The sequence below is a fragment of the Pimephales promelas genome, chromosome 13, assembly GCF_988280905.1.
Source record: "Pimephales promelas chromosome 13, fPimPro1.hap1.1, whole genome shotgun sequence".
NCBI classification, from domain to species: Eukaryota; Metazoa; Chordata; class Actinopteri; order Cypriniformes; family Leuciscidae; genus Pimephales; species Pimephales promelas.
Window position 1 is genome coordinate 14,229,779 of NC_142781.1, and position 20,792 is coordinate 14,250,570.

At 36.3% G+C, this 20,792-nt stretch overlaps 2 protein-coding genes across 2 annotated transcripts; both read left to right on the forward strand.

Moving 5' to 3' along the window:
- The first annotated feature begins 217 nt into the window (after positions 1-217).
- Positions 218-5,029, forward strand: LOC120493522 (uncharacterized). The gene is made up of 3 exons (XM_039692178.2): positions 218-802; positions 2,643-2,670; positions 3,537-5,029. Exons 1-3 carry the CDS (start codon positions 623-625, stop codon positions 3,929-3,931), a joined length of 603 nt encoding a protein of 200 aa, XP_039548112.2. The 5' UTR covers positions 218-622; the 3' UTR covers positions 3,932-5,029.
- A 1,497-nt stretch (positions 5,030-6,526) lies between these two features.
- Positions 6,527-20,498, forward strand: LOC148976832 (uncharacterized). Its single transcript, XM_089118247.1, has 4 exons — positions 6,527-6,678; positions 18,805-18,976; positions 19,564-19,642; positions 19,732-20,498. The coding sequence occupies exons 2-4, from the start codon at positions 18,806-18,808 to the stop codon at positions 20,025-20,027; spliced, it is 546 nt and encodes a 181-aa protein (XP_088974373.1). The 5' UTR covers positions 6,527-6,678; position 18,805; the 3' UTR covers positions 20,028-20,498.
- The last annotated feature ends 294 nt before the right edge of the window (positions 20,499-20,792 follow it).

A 20,792-nucleotide genomic window follows, 5' to 3' on the forward strand; every position in this document is an offset into this window, starting at 1 on the left:
AGAACTTAAAAATCACTTTATACTCTTCCAAATGGGTACTACATCTTCTCATTACCTTTACCTGCTGATCTCTCCCTCCATCTGACTCTTGTGAATCACTAGTTTTATTTCTCTTTTTCTTGTTCTTCCCTTTACTATTTTGTTCCCCTCCACCCCACCTTCATCCTTGCCCTGCATTGCAGGAGCAAAATTAGTGTAGGTTATTGACTGATTTTCCAGCACTGGTTAGGTTAAATTAGTTAACCAGAATCTGTTCCGATTTGTGTCACAAGTCTTCCCACCTCCACACTGAGCGAGTAAATATGATAAGGTTGGATTCACTTTCTTTAATACATATGCACATATTATTATTATTATTGAAGTCTAAAGAGCATTTAGCAGGCATTTCACGTTGCATCGGCCGGGATTAGCCTACTTGAGGTTAGTGTGTGAAAGTTCGGTTTGAATCAGCCAAACACATCAAGACTACAGCATCCTCCACACACACACGGCCTCTGGCTCGATGCGTTAGAAGGGGATGTTTTTTTCGGGGTTTCGTTTGTTCCCTCCTCCGCCTTTTCGCCTATAAAAAGCGCAGAGTTTCTTTTCAGGGCAGATAAACTCAATCTGCCCTTCACGAGGTATGGACTCAAAGGATGCGCGAGAGTGTTTAGAGAGCGGCGATAGCGCGCGCTGTCGCTGTGGCAACGGGTGGAGGAAAGCGCTCGCGTTGTTCGTCATCCAGGGTTTATTAACAGCCGCTTGTGCAGCCCTCAGCATCAGCATCTATCTCAGCCAGCAGCCTGAAGCCACCGTAAAGCAGGTAAGAACTCGTTTCTGATCTAATTTCAGTTCTTTACAAACTATGATATTGATTCGAGTCTTGCAGTCAGATGATGTATGATGTGCTACAGCTTAAAGTGCAATAGAAAGTCCTTTAGAGGGCAGTGTTGACCATAAATGCCAAAGGTTGGTTTGACGTAAAGCTATTCAGACGAGTCACAGACAGATATTATTCACTTAAATATCTGAGAATGTAGGTTAACTTTTGATACTTGATTGAGGCTTTTTTTTATTATGTGGATTTGAGTGGGATTTCAATGAGAGCAGTTTGTGTGAAGGTTAGAGAGCTATTCGTTAACGCTGTTGTTTCATGTGGTCTTGTTGTATGTCTGATTGTGGTCTCATTGAGCTTTGCCTTGGCATGTCCCTTTTGGGAAACCCCTGTTCAAATTTATGAGTTTGTTTTTTTTAATGATAATTTTTCCCCCTTAAATGGATTAAGAGGGTCAACCTAACTTTTGAGGTCAGGAGGTGTAACTTTCCATGTCAAAGTAGGGGGTCTATATCAGATAACGCTACCTACAAATGACACTTACTAAATGATCCAGTTAGAACAGGATGGTAAAGCTCCAGTTTCCATTACATCGCTCCATTCTTGTAATGTCCCCACTGTGAGTGCCCACACATGTGATGTGCACACACTATTTGGGTTGCGTCTGGTCCAGAGAAACTGTCTGAAAGGGCATTTTATCGGGGAAAAGTGTGACACTTTCTCTATGCTGGCCTTTTCAGCCCACATGTTCCACAAATGCCGTTTTGCTGTGGTCCATAAGTGTTTTTGTGTGATTCTGTTGATTTGACAGGAGATGGAATTTTCCATGTCTATCAGAATGAGTGTGTCTGTTATTTCTCATCACTTTGATCATTGTTGTTTCTGTATTTTGAATCAACTTGGCCTGGATACCAAGCGGTGACCCAACACAGTAACAAAAAAAGTTTGCCCCTAAAATCAAAACAATAAAAGGTTTATTATATTAATAACATCAAATAGGTTTAGTGCAAAACATTTATCAGCTTAATACAAAGACTGTATTAATGAAATGAAAAAAAAAAAATTATTAAACTTTTTTTTTTTTTTGATTGCTTTATATCTAGGCCTAGTATTCATTGGCTGATTTCTAAATCTATAGTTTAAAATAACACACTAAAAACTCAAATCAGTTTACTACAAGTGAATATGTTAAATATTAATGCTGAAATGTGCTTGTAATGGGACAGGACTCTTCAAAAATTAGTGTTCTGAAGTAGACCTGTCTCAATTATTGAATAATCGTCTGATCGTGTCCACTCGATCTAACTGCAATTTCAATGACATTTTGGTATTTAAAAAAAGTCCAAATTTGATGCAGTTATATTGTATTATAAACAATAACATAAATAATGGCTTTAAAATGTAAAGTAAATTGTATGGGCCTATTTTTTATTTAAACATTTATTTTAAAATGATATAAAATCCAAAGACAGGCTTACATTATAAGCGACATTAAGAAAATGCAATAAAAATGTTAACGTTCTGTTTCATTCAGTTCTTTACTGTATCCGCTTTGTGTGCTGATGGAAAATAACTGATACACTGTTGATATTTTCTCCTCCAGTGGGATTATGATTATTACTGTTACGATTATGAAGCTTTAGGGCGTTGATGCTATTTTAAAGAGACAGAAATATCTTCACTTTGAATGTGTGCTGATGATTTGTATTGCTATTCCAACTATTTATGATGATATGGTTAGTTGGAATTTGGACATTTGCATTTGCATACTGTACATTTAATATATTTTTGATCAGAGCACTAAACTTTTGTTTTGCTGTTTTCACAGGACACAGGGATATACATGAGCAGTCTCAGTAAGTGTTCTTTTTATCTTTCAGATACATTTTCAGTAAATAAATAATACATCTTCCTAAAGAGTTTAAGTAAGATGGAGCGCCATAACGTGCCACAAAATTCTGTGATAACTTGTAGTTTTTGAATTCCTTTTTTAAAATTTATTTAGAAAATGCATTCAACTTGTATTCATTTCTGAATTAAGAGCTGCAGACATTTATGACTGTGTTAAGGTCAATAAGTGTCTCATATCTCTAATGTCACATAAGTTGACTGCTTTATATCAGGGCAAAGTCAGTTCGGAGTAGGGCTGTCAAACGATTAATCACGATTAAAAGTTTGTGTTTACATAATATATGTGGGTGCACTGTGTATAATTATTTTATATATATAAATACACACACATGCTTGTATATATTTAAGAGATATTTTCATGTATATAGATTTATGTATAATTTATATTATATATAAATATAAATAACAATTTTTTTTTCTTAAATATACCTGCATATGTGTGTATTTATTTATATATACATACAAAATAATTATGCACAGTGCACCCACGTATATTATGTAAACACAAACTTTTATTTTGGATGCGATTAATCGCGATTAATCGCTTGACAGCCCTAGTTCGGAGTGTAAAATGTAATTTGGTCTAACTCCCCCTTTTTTTCCAAACCAACTGAAATTGACGTAAAGAGTACAGTTCTAACAACTTGCCACATTTTTTTTTTTTTTGCTTTCTTTAGACATTTAACTTTTTCGCATAACTACTTTCGAAAGGTGAAATCAGCTTACTAATGTCAGTCTCAGAAGAAACAGTTCCAGACATTGAAGAAAACTAAACAACTTTCTAATTCTCACTTTTGTGTGTGTTTGTCAGATTTAGATGAAGATGAGCCCAGATTCGAGATCATCTGGAACAAGGCAGTGGATCTGTACGATGGGAAGAAGGTGAAGCTGCCCTGTGGAGGACCGTACATGGTCTATCTGTGGGCTTGTATGAAAAGCTTAAAAACAAATGATGTGGTTGCCAACCTGACAATAGAAACAGGGAATAAATCGTTCCACCTGCAGACCCTACAGCCCAACGAGTGCAAGGAAGTGCAGAAAGTGATCATGCTGTCTGACAAAAACAATGTCACGATGAAAGTCGGACGTGTCAAAGGCACCATCAAAATTACTGAGCTCCTCTTTGGCCTGCACTACATGCTGGGATCCCAGTGCTTCCCTAACCCACTTGATGATGAAAGCTACAATCGTGTCTCAACTGGATAAGAAGCTTTTTAGGTGCTCGTCCTTCAGAAGAGCCGTTAGTGATGAAACTACGGCATGACCATCAGTTTTGAAATCTCTCGCTTCACCCAGTTTGAAATATTAGGACGATGCCATAGTCAAAACTCGTCCTGGACCAAAAGTGTAATCGTGAAGCTAACATTTGGAGAGCTGCGAATATGCTTTTCCATAGAGGAAAACTCTCTGTTATTTTGCCACACTATATTATAGCTTCCAGGCTCTTCAAGACGGACTATTTGGCAAACACCTACAGCAAGTGGAAGTGGGCGATGACGTGGTATTAACTGCAATTGCACTATGGCAGCTCAAAAAGAGCGTTCCTCACCACAACCTGGATTAGTGGTGGTTCCATAAGCTCTACGAATGTTTTGAGATTCTGTGGTTGGAAAGCGAAAGGAAGGCTTTTAACCGAAGTTAAACCAGTTGCAGATCGTTTTGAAGCTTCTGATATAGCGCTGTACTTTGAGAAGGATTAATTAGAATGTCCTTAAATATTGTCCTGATTCAGCTTTTAAATACTGACAGCAATAATGTTCTCAATGATTGTCATTATCATTATATTTATTGGAAGACCCCCACCCCTCGCCTGTTGTTTTTTTTTAATTTTTATGATATTTAACTGTCTAAAGCAGTTTAATTATGTAAACTGTTTATGATTGAATGTTCGATGCTTTATTTAAATCAGAGTTATTGAATAATCTAAGGATTGAATCCACACTGTCAGAACTTTAAATGTTCCGGTAGTGCACTTTCCCTTTAAGAGCACATGTCAGAAAATGTATTTATTGAAATGAAAGGTTTTTTTTTTTGTATTATTATTTAATCAAACATCTTGATTGTGAACTAAAGCACTAAAAACCTCAAAAGCAAAAACCAAACAATCTTCCACAAATTCAGACAAGTTTTTAGTTTATTTGGTTTTATCGTCAGTGCAATGTGTTTGTGTGTATCGAACATGACCCTAAACGTCTTACTTGCTCAGTCAAACCTCTGCTGCAATTTCTCTAGTGATATTTTATTTATACAGCAAGGTTTGCACTTCTATTGTATAGCTATTATACACCATCAATAAAGATATGCTGAAACATTTTAGTCATCTGCATGTATTTTTTTCCATCATTTTGCATAGTTTATATTCTTAGCCAATATATTTGTCTTGTCTTCCAGACCAGTTTTCTTTTAATTCACCTCACCTCACAAGCAAATCTGCACAAAACATTGAGACTTGTCAAAAATGTATTTTGTCTTGTGCCACTAGCTGATTTCTTTTTAAATTAGACTGGTAACGCTTTACAAACACAGTTCATGAATTATACATAATAGTGTTTATTCATAATACATTTATGTTAATTTTTACAATGAAATATAGTGTACTGTATGTAGAAGTGATCATGATCCAAGCCTAGTTTAAAATACCTAATACATTAACTAGTGCTCTAACAAAATGTTGTTGTCAAATCATATGCGTGTCTCCCTTTCACTCCTCCCTTTATACTCTCACGTCAGTCATTCCTGCCAGTACATGCTTGTTTGCTTCCAGCCAGTTATTTCACAATTGAAAGTGAAAGTACGCTCTCATGTAAACATGTCACTGTAACACTATCCCGCTGAATCCTCCAATTGCATGATTGTGATGTCACTAGGGAATCCCCGGCTGTTCACAAGGAAATTATATCAATGTCCAGATCTCGCACCATGTTGTCGACTCATTCCCCATTAACTTTCAATTAAAGTTATTTTGAAACATTTTAGTTTCAATATTATTGCATTTTTCATTATTAATTTGGGATTTAAAATTCCATATGAATATGAAAATAAAGGATTCAGAAAAATAAACTGAAGAAAAAGTTATTACATAAAATGAATAGGATATAGACCTATTGCTAGGTCATTAATCTTAAATAATCAATTTTGTATACGTAACTTATTTTACAGATGATCAGATGGGACATTCTTGATATTCTCAAAATGCTGATAATATAATTTGTAATTATTTTTCAAAAATTCCAAAACAAAAGCATTTTCATTAATGGTCTCCGACTTGCGACTGTGACAATTAATTTTGACTCCTCAAAATTGTGAGATATAAACTCACTTATTATGTGCAAAAGTTTATATCTCACAATTCTCAGTGAAAAACAAGTCGCAATTACCTTTTATATTTTTTATTCAGTGGTGAAAACAAGCTTCCATTTTTATATATATATATATATATATATATATATATATATATGAATTGAACCTTTCACTAAACATATTTAGATATACGGGAAATTGCAATGGAAGATGATTTCAATATATCTAAATATGTTTAGAGAAAGGTAAAACTTCCGAAATCTCCGTGTAAACAATGCGTGACGTCGACGCGCGAAAGATCACTTCCGGCGTAACAATCACTTCCGTCACGGTTCAGTTCGGTTCAGTTGGACTTCTGATTCAGATCAGTTCGACGGCTGTTAAAAAGAGGTAAAAACTATATAAATACTGTTCGTTTTCTCACACAAACCGCTCGTTTCGTGTCTTAGGCAATCATCAATGTGTACTTGCATTCACGAGTCATTAAATCATGTTTAATTTTGACTTCTCTGTGCATGCTCTTTGAGGTGAACCAAGGGAGGACCCGCTTAACCTCCAGTGTATGACTGACAGACAACAACGGTTTGACCAAAAAATGTCAAAATTGAAAATCCTGTGGAAACAAAGACACCTACATCTTGGATCCCCTTGAGGTAAGCTAAAACATATCATAAATTAATTTCAAAGTGAACTTTCCCCTTAAATTTTATTTTTTTGCCAATTTCATAAAATAATTAAAAAAAAAACATTAATAACAGAGTAGACTAAATAACAAGGTAGACACGTGATATAATAATTGGATGGATAAATTACTCTGTTGTGAAGTAAATACAAATGTAATTTTTACCTGAATGAGTCAATTCTTATATTAGTACTCAATTCAAGCTTTTAGAAATGAAAGTATATAAACATTATAAAATTAAGTAAAACCTACTCAACTTTTTGATACTGGTGTTTCCATCATGCACTGGTACTTGAATAATTAATAAGGTTGCATTTTCACTGTTTTCCATCTGCATTTATACGGTTTGGTTTTTTAGATTTTGTAACTTGTTCTAAGTAAAGCATAAAGCATACACTTTAAAAGCATGGCTTAATTCTGTTTTATATTGTTTGAGTAAAATGTAGGCCTCCTTTAAAAAGAGTATTAAAATGTAAACTTAAACTTAGACATCATTAAACACAGATTGCTTATCCTAAGTATACTCAACCACGGTACTGGAATCTCTGTAGTAAATGCTTTATTAGCAACATGAAATTAATGTCAGTGATCAACAAAAAAAAAATCCAACAAACACGACCTTTTGTTTACACAAAAGCGTGTTTCTGCCATGCAATAAAAAAGTATAAAAGGTAGTTGAGTCTTTTTATCTCAAAATTCCCCTTCTTGAACTGGCACTTTACCGTGGTGGAGGGGTTTGAGTACCCGAACAATCCTAGGAGCTATGTTGTCCGGGACTATTTGCCCCTGGTAGGGTCTCCCAAGGCAAACAGGTCCTAGGTGACGGGTCAGAGCGGTTCATAAACCCTTTTTTTTTTTAAAAAGGACCGTGAGGTCACCCGTCATGGCGCAGCCAGGGCCCTACCCTGGAGCCAGGCCAGGGCTGGGGCTCGTTTGGGAGCACCTGGAGACAGGCCAGGGCTGGGGCTCGTTTGCGAGCACCTGGTGGCCAGGCCTCCCCCCATGGTGCCCAACCAGGCTAGTATAGTAGTACTATAGTCTAGTAGGTTCCCATGTAACCGTTTGGCATTTTTCTGTAACCTTTTGTTTTGGGACCCTAATGGTGTCTATTTAAGAATTTTTGATGTTGCCAACTAATGTCCCATGGGGAACGTGGCAAAAAAATGCAGATTTTTCATATCTCCTGAACCACACAACATACAAAGACAAATGAGCCTACTTTTTCATATAATTTTGACATCATAAATCAAATGGAAAGGTCACTGACATGGTAAAAAACAGCAAAATAACACATTTTAGGCTCATACTGCTGTAATATTTGATATTTTGTTTGACAATAGTTTCCTGCATTAGTCCCGTTTGTCATAAAACCATGAATGTGGCTTCAAATCATGTGAATTATTGAGATACAATGTGCTATTTCTTTTATAAGCATAGGCGAAAAACTGGGCAAAAAGTTTCATAGACTTAACATTGCAACAGACTTTGGTGAGTTGGTGATTTTTTTTTTTATCACTTTGGCTCTGGACAGGGATTTCATAGAAACATATGGGTTACCATATTTTAAGAGACTGGAAGACTCTGTAAGAACATATCTAAAAATGGGATGTAAGTTGTACCGTTGGGGGCCAAGAGCTGCCCAAAGTTTCCCAATCGACATACTATGGTGAATGGACAGCCCATGAAACAGGGATTGCTAGTCTACATACTATACTAGTCAACACTTTGTAATTAGTACATCAGTGCATGCTGTTAGAGCAATACATAATGACAATTTGTTTCAATTTCAGGTTCCCCCCCTGGTGATTTACTCACTAAAATTAAGAGTATTTGCTTGTGCAATCTATCATGTTGTGTATGTCCTCTGTGCGAAAGAGGTTTCCTTAGAATAGATGAGTAATGTGCTAGGCATGGAATTACAGGGTTCATCCAAAAACGAAAATGGTCCCACAATTTACTCACCCTCAAGTCAGGTGACTTTCTTCTTTCAGACAAACACAATCGGCATTATATTAAAAAAATTCCCTAGCTCTTCCAATAACAGGAGTGACTGGTCCTTTGTTTTTGAATCTCCAAAAAGCACTAACCCTTTAAATATAAATCAGTAAATCAGTAGCTGATGATTTCTAGTATAGGCTACGAAACATGATGCTTTACACTAATATACTGAATGCAGTTTCTGGGATGTTTTTTTTTTTTTTTTTTTGGTATCCCCAGTAAAGGTCATGATCTTATGATCTTACTGCCTTACACAATCTTTTTTCTACAGTATGTTTCTAGGCTTGCTTGCGTTCCCCAATAACAAGTACTATATGTAACTATCAATGGGTAAATCAGTAATGATAATATATTAAAGAGTTTTTCCAATTATTAAATTCACTTTAACAATAAAGGGTTTTAGCTTGTCCACTGTAAAAGTTTCTTAAATTACAATGTTTAAAACGATGCAGTTCTTTGATTTCAGGTCAGAATGTCCACTCTTTAATGTTCACCCTGTTAAATTAGAGGACAGTCTATATAGTGATTGTGAAAGTAATTTATCGTTAAAGTTGAAGAAGTGGTGTATTCAACGTTCTTTGGTAATATTTTACAAAATAGTCATCGTCCTTGGTGTGAACCTGCCTTTAGTCATGGAACAAAAGGTTGTTGACGAATGTTTTTCGTCATATAGTTTTCATTAACAAAATTAACATGGTAAAATATCAAGTATCTGCATATTCTAACTTAATACTGAAGAACATCTCACTCTCTCACTAGAGAAAGGGGCGATTATCCATTAGTTAATCAATAGCATATGGCACTGTTCTCTCAGACAGATTAAAAAAAAAGGAAAAATGGGTTGCCACTCATACTCAGATGGCTGTTAATAGCTGAGTGACCCGTTCAAGCAAAGTATAAGGTTCAAGTAAAGATTCCCAGGCTCGACAAATCACATGAACTGTGGATTCAATACATTTCATTGATTAAAAACATGCAAATATTGTCAGCTTATGTCTACACTTTTTAGACCATAGGCACTGTTTCAGTGTTTTCATGTTCCTATGCAAAGGTTTTCTTGGCATATGGTCTTGACCCAAGTAAGAAGGTGCATGTCTTGGTCTTGGTCCATTGGCTACTTGTAGAAACCAGCATCAAATATAAAGGCTTTGACACTGGTGTTCAGAATTGCCCATGGATCTACTCTCTCTTAGACCCACTAGTCTATTAAAATAATTGCTAAAGATTATTCATGTAGTATTAATCTATGAAAAACTACATAACACACAACAGAACAAAGTAGTCACTTTTTTATGCTCATCTTGACTATTAAATTAATGATTAACTATTTATTGTAAACTGTTTAGAAGGAATTGTCTTTTTTTGACTTTTTTTTTTTTTTTAAGTTTTCTGTAACCATATAGAGGGTGTTACAACAGAAGTAAAATGAACAAGGTGTCTGAAAGAGAAAAAATAAATCAACAGAGCAGTTCCGCACATCAATATAGACCCTCGCCAATCACCATTTTAATAAGGTTTGCACAACCTATTTCAGAAAGGGAAAGGAAACTCCCCTTAGCCATGTCTGACTTGCACTTTTCAAAAAGTGGAGTAAAAACAAGTCTTTAAGCGAACCGGTGATAAATATCCCCAGATTTTTAAACCCATCCAAGGCTTACTTAAAGGGGAATGAAGAACAAGAAAGAGATTTAGCCGATTGGTTAACAAAAAGTAACTTGCTTTTTTGAAGGTTTAACTTGACCCCTGATAAGCAGCCAAACTGTTCTAAAACAGATAATATAGGGGGGAAAGAAGCTATGTATGTCGGAGATGTACAATGACCAAGCCATAGTGTGTGATGCCTTTAAATGCACCATGACTTTGAAGCCAGATGGCCAATGGCTTAATAGCTATATTAAATAACAAAGGTGAGAGCGGGCAGGCTTGATGTGTCCCCCGCTGAAGTAAAAGGGTTGGCGATCAAACAGCGTTGGTGCACAACGATGCAGACGGGAAAAAGCCGTATCCAAGAAATGAGTTTGGTGTCAAACCCAATTTTTCTCAAACTCATGATGCGCCAGTAAATGGGAACTAAATTTCTAAAGTGATGGGGAGATAACACTAAGAGGAAGATTAATATCAAGTGAGGTGGGGGCATGGTCCGAAACAACTATGGGGTGATAGCAACTATCTGGAGGATTTTTAAATCTCCAGGGGTCCAAAATTCTTAGATGAGATGAGCAATTAAAAACTACTTTAGCAGAATTAGATAGATAATTCAGTTGGAAGACGACCTGTTGAGAATTGTGTCTTGCACTATAGGTTAAAGTCGCCTCCTATCAGTATATGATGATTATCGCAATTTGGAATTTTAGCAAAGAGGTTCATGAAGAATTGGTTATCGTCCCAGTTGGAAGCATACGACTTGGACTACTGAAAGGTTCTGTAACAATCCCGATACTATGACGTAGCGGCCATTGACATTCTGAAAAATATGTGCTGGCTCAAACAATATATTCTTGGCCGAGAATTTCGAGTGAAACACATGACTCATCGAAGGCTTTTTTATTCTTTGGATATCTGATGTTTTAAGATGTGTTTCCTGTGTTTCAGCTGCTGCGTTATTACCTTACTAATCTTAATGGCCTTATTCATTCCTTTGGTATTCCATGAAACCAGGCGCACACCTTTACTCTTCCTTGACGCATGACTAGCCATCTAGAACGATACATATTGTTGTAACTGGAACTGCTTGGCCTTCTGCAACGGAGAGATAGGAAAAGGAGACGAGAGAAGAAAAAAAAACCCAAACAAACAAAAAAAAAACTTGTGACCTCATCAGAAACATTCCCCCAAAACACGAACATTGTCTGAGCAACACGGCTCAACGCTTTACAGCAGTACAAGACTTCCAAAGTCTAATTCCCACCACCTTTGAATGTCAACCCCCCCTTTTGTAGAGAAAATTTCAAGTGAACAACGAATGGGTCATAATCCAACCCAGTCATATATATTCGAATAGGCACATATAATATCACTGCAAATTCTTACAAGCAAGGATGGTACATGGTACAATAGAAGGCACAAAACACACATCCATTTAGGGTAACACTAGTATTTAGTCCAGCCTGCATGTAGTTTAAGAACCAAGCAAAATGAATACAAACAAAACAAATGTAATAAACCAAGTACTGCCTATCACACAATGTGGGGGATTCCAGTGCGTCCCCAAATACTTCCGCAAGTAGTTCTGAGAAGAAGATAGATGGTCAGGGCCCTTCAATGGATTCAGATAATCCAATAATTCTTACGTTATTTCGCTGGCTACGTGACTCGACATCCACGACTTTCAATTTTGTGTTGCTCTCTGTTAGGGTAGCACAAGTCGTTTCCAAGGCTTGCACGCGCTCATCCTGTGCATTAACGTGTGTCTCGAGCGAAGTCTGGTCCGCCACGGCAGCTTGAATTTGGTCTAGCTTTAGAGTGTTGAAACGGCAGCATTAAAGTCTGCAGATAAAGCGACCCGGTGTTCCTCAAGCAGGCTAGCGATGGCTGCAATGTTAGCCTCTTTGCCGTCGTCTCCACTTGCCCCGCTTTCTGGTCCTTTTTGCTTTGTTTTGTAGTCTTAGCTGCCATAACTTGATGCCAAAATGTATATGCAACAGAGATGTTGTCCCCTTGGTAGTGAAATAGAAGAATAGTAGGGTTTTAAAACTATTATAGACAGAAAAAGAGGGAGCGAGACTTAACGCGTGTCTGCACCATCTCATCAAACTGGAAGTCTCAACCCGATCTCACGGGAATTCGTACGAATTTTACGAGGTGGCTAATTCGTAACAATTCATACGACCTTACTCGTACAAATTAGTAAGATTTTGCTAAATCGTACATATTTTACGAATTGGCCGATTCGTATGAATTCGTACGAATGACCTACCCCTGACCCCGCCCCTAAACCTACCCATCACGTGGGTTTAGACAAATCGTATGAATTCGTAGGGGGAGGTCGTACGAATTAGCCACTTTTTAATCACTCGTACGAATTGGTCGTGAGCTAGGGTAGGAAGTCTCGGAATTGCCTCTGCCTTTCTTCTGTTTATATAAAAAGCAACACAAATTGATAGCTGAATTTATCTGAATGACGGTTAACTTCATTACCTTAACAGTGAGGTATCTTATCTCTGCTGCATGTGCAGTATAGGGTTAAAATGATTTGTTTCAGTTTAAGTGGGCCGTTGAGGCCAAGGTGTGTGTGGTATTTCAATCCTGCAAGATGTATTTACGATATTTAAGATGTAGTTATGCCGATACCAGACATTCAGAATGTTGTCGTTTTTTTTTTTTTTTTTTTTTTATAAATAATTTACCAGGAAGTACAAAAGGCCTCACAGAGAGAGGTGTGAGGGCACACACATACAAACACCACACACCCTTCCCTTAGGCTTAAGCTGATGTTATTGGGAGTAGAAGGTGCACATGCGATCCCGGGAGCACTTGGTCATTCATGCACATTCCATTCACTCCAAATGTCATTCCATCCATACATTTCACATATAATTATTGTCCAATGTTTTATTGTTGAGTTGTTTGTGATATATGTTGATCTAATCGGGATACTGGGAGGTGTGCCGTGTTCTGTTGAATAATGCTACATACTGTACCAACATTATATTTGCATTGTTTTAGGGTAGGTTTAGGGTAGTGGTAGTTAAGCTGTCAAAGCCTTCAATTAAGAACTATCAACTTGGCTGTTTAAAGGGTTAGTTCACCCAAAAATGAAAATTAAGTCATTAATTACTCACCCCCATGCTGTACCAACCCCGTAAGACCTTCGTTCGTCTTCGGAACACAAATGAAGATATTTTTGATTAAATTTGAGAGCTGTATAACTACCACATTGGCTCCTGAGGGACTGCCTCTTGACGGCCCAGAAAGTCAATGAAGAAAATGTTTAAATATCCCAAGTGACTACCGTGGCTCAACTATATGTTTATCAAGCGACGCGAATACTTTTTGTGCGAAAAAACAAACAAAAATAACGAGATTATTCGACTATTTCTTTTCTTCCTTGTAGGCCAGAAACGAGATTTCCTTAGATTTCCACGACGCATGCGCGAGAACTGCGATCTGCTTACACTACTTCAGATCGCAATTCTCGCGCATGCGTCGTGGAAATCTAAGGAAATCTCGTTTTTTTTTTTTGTTTACTGTGGTTATCTCTATTGCTTAATAAGTTAGTTTGAGTTGTGTTTATTTTGTTATGATGTTAAGTATATCTGGTTTATACATCTGAATGTGGGGATATGTTATAACTCGAGCAAACGTGCTATTGCAGTGGCGTGAACATATTTGTAGCTATATTATTTATTTTTGTTGGTTTAATTTTTTTTCCGTTGTGGGACTATACTGTATATCATTACTGCTGGATTCCTGTTGGATTGTCATTGCACTTCTAAATAGACAACACTGTACTCGGAAGATAAGGGTTGATCATTTTTATACTTTTGTGGACATTAACATGTCCTGGACATTAACATACAACATGTCCTCTTGACCTGAGGAGACCCAGCCTGTATAACAAGCTATACAAGGAAAACATCACTGCAACTCAATATTGTCAGTAGGCCTTATTTCAAGCCTTATCTTAATTTTCTGATGTCCTGGTGTCCTATTAATTGTGATATATTATTTTCTTTTTAAAATACATACAGTAAATGCGGTTTTCTTCAACCTTTCCCATTATACCTCACCTATTTAATTACAAAACAGTAGACTGAAGTTTGAGTTCTTCACAAAACACAGTTTTTTTTTTTTTTTTTTTGTAGTGAAATTTATGTTTGTGAGAAATAAAATATTCAGAGAAATTTAAGAAATACTTTATAATAAGTTCAGTAATAAAGTATTTATAAGTCATTTGCAAACATAGTTGATTAACAGTTTATAAACTGTAGTTATCCATTAATGGACTATCCAAACAGTGAGTTCCTTATTCATTGTCACTGTAATTAACAGATTATTATTGTTTAATTAACTCATTTGTAAAGAATTAGACAATGCTTTGTTAACTTATTAACCATAAATAGTTAACCAAAATGTCTTCAATCCCATCTTTACTGGACATAACAAGTTTACAAATACATTAAGCCTGTCATAGCCATTAAAAAAATGCATACATGAAATACAAATACTCAAATCACATTGTTAAAATACATCACTTAGGTTTAGGAAACAGAATGTACAGTTAGTACATTATAAAATCATTATTTCTGTAGAAAGTCCCCATAAAATATGGAAACCCAGTGTGTGTGCGTAATGTATTTTATGGAACTCTTAATACTAATGTAATTAATTGTTTAAAACACATAATTAATGACCTAATAACTATATATGGTTTATAAGTTAAGGCAACAAAGCATTATCTAACTATTTACATGTGAGCTAATTAAATAAAACTCAGTGACAATGAATGAAGAACTCACTGTTTGTATGTAGTCTAATTAAGGTATTAGGTCCAGTTTATCGACTTGATGAACTATGGACTAATAGTTGTACTGTGCTGACTGTGTTTGGATAGTAGAACAGGGGTTACTGTTTGGGTAGATCCTTCAGTGTGGGGGCGGTGCATGTGAAAGCGTGGGTTGGGTGTTTCTCTGGGCGGGTTCAATGGTTTGGCTGTTTGGTCTCTGCCTGATGAGGAAACACTGAGAATTCAAGCAGTGATGATGAAAGAATTATCTGGTTGTAAAAAAGGGTTTCACTATATATGATGCAACAACAAAGAGAATTCCCCCAGACATTATTGTTCACCCGCTCACTCCCTGCCTGTCTTGCCTCTGCCCTCCTCACCCACACTTGTTTCTGAGTAAACTGTTGATGCAATCAATTATTCAACATGCATAGCTGAAAGTAATACTGAATAGTACTATTAAAACTAGTAGTGCCTACCACCAGTGAATGCATGATTTGATTTTAAATAGTATACAAATATATTGTACCAAAAGTGTGTAAACACAACTTAACCTGCAGGGTTCACAGGCTAAAATGTGAGATGATGCATTGTGGGAAATTTCACACATTTATTATGTTAAGTATGTATACAGCATTGCGTTCAATTTTTGTAACTGTACTTTACAGTGCTATTGTCTGCAGTGTTGGGAGTAATGCATTACAAAAGTAATACATTACAGTAACATATTACTTTTTGCTGTAACGCAGTAGTGTAAGGCATTACTAATCAATTTTCAGTAATATTTTACTCGTTACATGTTCAGTGAGGCTTGTATTACAGTTGTATTACAGTGTATTGTCTGCTTTTACTTCTTAAAGGCAACAGACTGTGTGAAAGTTTTAAAGCAGTCTTTTAGTGCCAGTTCAGAGCGGTCGCGTCTGTAACATTGTTTTTTCCTCATAAATGCGAACACGAAAACTAAAATAAAATGAATATTTTAAGTTCTATGGAGACTGGAGAGCCAACCCTTCCTCATCCGATTTGCGCAGTGTAATTAACATGATTACAAAAAATATATTTTGCCTCCTATTTTTTGTCACGCATGAATGTGTGTCTTTTCCCTAATATTAAAAATAATGCATAGACTGATATTTGTCTAAAATTCTGGAGTCCTTTAAGGAAGTAGCCTATTTTCAATACATGTATTTTCTGAGAATTTGTATTTCAAGTTTTGACTGCAAATGTCATGTCCATAATACTGGACTTCCCCAATTTTAAACAATTTATCCTCAACTAGTTTTGTGGTGTAGGTCTACGTATTTTATAATGTTAACTTCAAATAATACTAATAGCCTAATTTAAAGATAAGGCAGCATTGGATCTGGACGGTAAGGAGAATAACGCTGGAGTTGGAAGAGGTGTGTCGCGATTCTGTTCGTGGATCTGAGTCGTGTGGCGAATCGCGATTTCGGTTTCATATTGCATATCGTTACAGCCCCAAAGTTAAGTTCTACTTAGTTATTTTGGTGAAAGTAACTCAAAAGTAATACATGAGTAATGTAACGCATTACAATTCTGGGACAGTAATATTGTAAGGTAATGAATTACTTTTAAATAAAAGTAACAAGTAATACCTAATGTATTACAGTTTGGAAGTAACTTGCACAACACTGATTGTCTGACAGTAACCGTAACACCTTATCTTTTTGTGCTTCTGGCTTGTGAGAGTACATAAGCATGCAGAATCAGCCACAAAACTGAACTATTACTGAAATACTTCTTTTTTTTGTTTGTTTGTTTTTAGACAGCTTCCCTTTTTTCTGTAGTCCCTCGTGATGTCTGTGCAATTTATGAGAAGGCAAAAGCTTTGTGGTCAATATAGGCTTCACTAAAAGACTCGAATAAGAGCCAAATGTAGTTTCTTTTTGTAGTCCTGATCACATGAACGTACTGCGTAATTTATTACAGTCAGCATCACATGATGTTGATTGCAATGCTGCAATTGCAGAGATAAGAATGGGGGGTGGGGGGGGGGGGGACTCTTTCACCCTTCCAGTAAATCTACTGTATAAAAAAAAGTATTGCACTATACTTGAGATATTTGTTTGGCGTGTGTTAAACACTTCAAGGTACAGCCTGTAGGTATCCACATACCATCAACAATGATGTGTATACTTTAACGCTTTCAAGACTTTTGTTCATCTTCAAAAAACTTTTAATGAAACCTGAGAGATTTCTTTCCGGTGGAAAGTTAATTTCACCAAAAACTTTGACGTGTAAATACTTCAAGGCATTGTAAAAAAAAAAAAAAAAAAATCTATATGAGTTTGCCAAGTCTTCTGAAGACATTGGTTTACACAGTCTCATGAAAGTGCGTATCTATACCATGATTGTCATTACTAGTGGCATTTATACAACAAAAAATTTTGTTTTTTTTGTGAGCATATGCTACGCACTGAAAACCCCTCGGATAGGTTTAGGGGGAAGGGGGTGGGAAGTTCGTAGTTATTATACGGCAAAAAGTGCGTATCATATGCACGCGAAAAATATATACGCAAAAACTATTTTTGGCGTATAAATGGCACGAGAAATGACATTCGTGCTGTAGATACGAACTTTCATGAGATCGGGCTCAGATCCCATTTAGGTGTTCATGCACAGATAAAACGTGCATAAAGCACACCAAATAGGGTCAACTGAAATGCGCTTGCTTGACACACATTCATTAAATTTGATGTGTTCATTTTCTGTTTGCTGATCAATTTCTATATTTGCATGAAAGCTTAAATGGAATCTGTTCATCAGTTAAAGCGATTTGTGTCTCGGGTTACTTTTTATAATGTCTTTATGAACCTTTTTGCAGTGTTGCAAAGTTTTCAACATTTTATTACGTTTTTTTTTCTTGAAAAAAAAAAAGGGATTATGCCAAACTATTAAGGTTTCATTAAATATTATATGAGGGCAGTTGCCAGCCAGACAATTTTATGATCCCCAAAATATATATATAAAAAAGAGTTGTACGCAAGTCATTGTATGCTTTTATTTATTTATTTGTTATTTAGGAATAAATGAATAGATATGTATTTAATTAAAAAAACATTTGAGCCTTGTGTCATTGATCATAAAAATAGTTTAGAAGATTGAAGCTCTATGCAGGTGCCACTTGGTTCAATAATTATGGACTTCATACATTTTTTTTAAATGACCAAATACTTTTCGGAGCCACTAAAATGTGCATAAGTTTTTGCTATCCATCCACAGATGTAGGAAAATAACCCAGTGTGTTTATTTGACACAAACCACCATGGTTGTGTACCTGTGCATATCTAAAGGTGAACAGCCTGGACGGCTGTCTTCTTTTATAATGCCATAAAACAGTTTATGGGATGTAAAAGAGTTTCTCCTCTCCTCTACACGGAGTTCCTGATTAACAGTTTTGTATTCATGCACTATGCCTTCCAGCATGCGTGGGTGGGTGTGTGGGCAATCCCAGCTTTCTCTCTCTCTCCGCTGTCCCGACTCATTGGAGGCATGCCATAGCGGCATGCTACTCTTCGTCTGGTTTCAGTAAGGGAACTCTCTGAATGAGTGGGCAGATCCCCTGGTATAAAAGAGGCTAGGAATATGAGGAGATGCTCATTCATCATTTCACTCACTCACTCAATCCTTCAGAATGGCAACAGCTGCCTTCATCTGTGACATGGGGAACTCTGAGAAATCTGTGCGCAGCCTCCAGCTCAAGCAGCGGGGCTGTTCCTACACCCTCCTCCAGGTCCTTGTGGGTGTCCTGGCGGTTCTCGTGCTGGCGATGACTGGAGGCATTATCTGGATGAAGATGTCTCAGGTAATCAGGCTGGGTCCTGTTTTTATAGTACTGGGTAAAGCTTTAAGTGTAAAATATGTAAGGTATACTCTGGATAAAGAATAACAGTAAGATTGGGATTGAGATATGAGCTCTCACTTGAATGGAAATTGATTTACTCATGACCCTTATGTCATTCCAGAACACTTTATTGGAAAATGTCTCAGTATATGTTTGTCTATATGAATAAAGTCGTGGTCAAATGTTGTTTTGGACCCCACTGAATTCATCATATGGACAAAAACAATAGAAACGGTCTCAAAAGCATATTTTGTGTTCAGTAGAAGAAAGTGAGTCACACTGGTTTGGAAAGACATGAGGGGGAAGTAATTGATGACAGAATTTTATTTTGAGGGTGAACTGCTAAATATAACATATAATAGTGAAATGCATGAATTGAGACTATACTGCTTTTGTTCTTGACTGCTGAAATTCTTCAGTAAAAATCTGCAATATTCAATCCCAATCATGCAGCTGCAATATATGAACAATATACAAGAATGCAGAAATATTAAAAGTTCAGCTTTGTTTTAATTTAGCTTTATTTGTTTATTTATTAAATTCTACAGAATTGCCCAGAGAGGAATTGCCCAGAGAGGAATTGCCCAGAGAGGTATTACCTAGAGAGCTGGACGATGGGGTTCAAACGTGAGTATTTAATGTCAATGAACTAATCCAATCAGAACTTAATTCGAAATGGCATAAGTCAATGTTTCTGTCTTTGTTTCGCTTCACAGGAAATACCTTCATAGAGACAGGCATCATTTTACCTAGAAGCGGGGAATATGAGATCCGTGGCCACATCTCCATAAAATCCACCAACGATTACTGCATCAAATCATTCAAGCTGCTTGAGAAACTAGAAAATGGAACTGAGCGACTTATCCTGCAACAACCTAGTAATACAGAAGTTATAAAAACTGTAAACCTTGAGGAAGGATCTGGACTGAGAATAAAACTGAACTGTCCTGAATTATTGGAGATTGATGAGGAAAAATCATACTTAAAAGTTTATCAAAAGACTTGCTCGTGACCTCGATGAGAACACATCCAAGCTATTGCTGGTATCCGGCCCAAATGATAAATCCTCTCTTTATGTTATAGAGATTTACATGCATCTGAATAAACAGACACCTACTATCAGTATCAGTGTCAAGAGCTTAGAGGGATCCTGACAAGGCCTACCTGTGAAATGTGTGGATTAGCTAAATGTTTCATGCTTTGTAAAGTTTCTCAATGTAACTGGGTAAAGCTTTGGTTTGTTCAAAAGTGTGAGTGTGTTACTGTGTACCTCCACTCACACTATATACATATATATATATTTAAATATTAAATAAATAAATCATTTAAATCTATTTTTAGATAATTGTTGATCGTATTTGCATTATATTATTGTTGGTTTCTTTTTTGGGTCTATTGATGTTTGTATTGCACCTATGGTGTCCACAATTTCTATTTTGTAACCGTCTGAACCTCTATTCATTACACACATTATTAAATCATTTGCCAGACCCAAGCACCTTTGTTTGCCTCTCCTTGTGATTTACAAATGATTCATTTAGCATGTTAAACTAGCTTTATTAAATATTAAACGATATGTCAATATATACAAACATTCTTTAAAATATCTTATTTTGTGTTCAAAAGAAGCAGCAACCTCACATGGGTTTGGAACAACATGTGGGTGAGTAAAATGATGACAAAATTTACATTTTTGTGTTAACTATCCCTTTAAGAATCTGAGCAACCTGTGCATCTGGCATACGTTTGTTTGGTTGGATTTTCAGTTTTTTGTTAT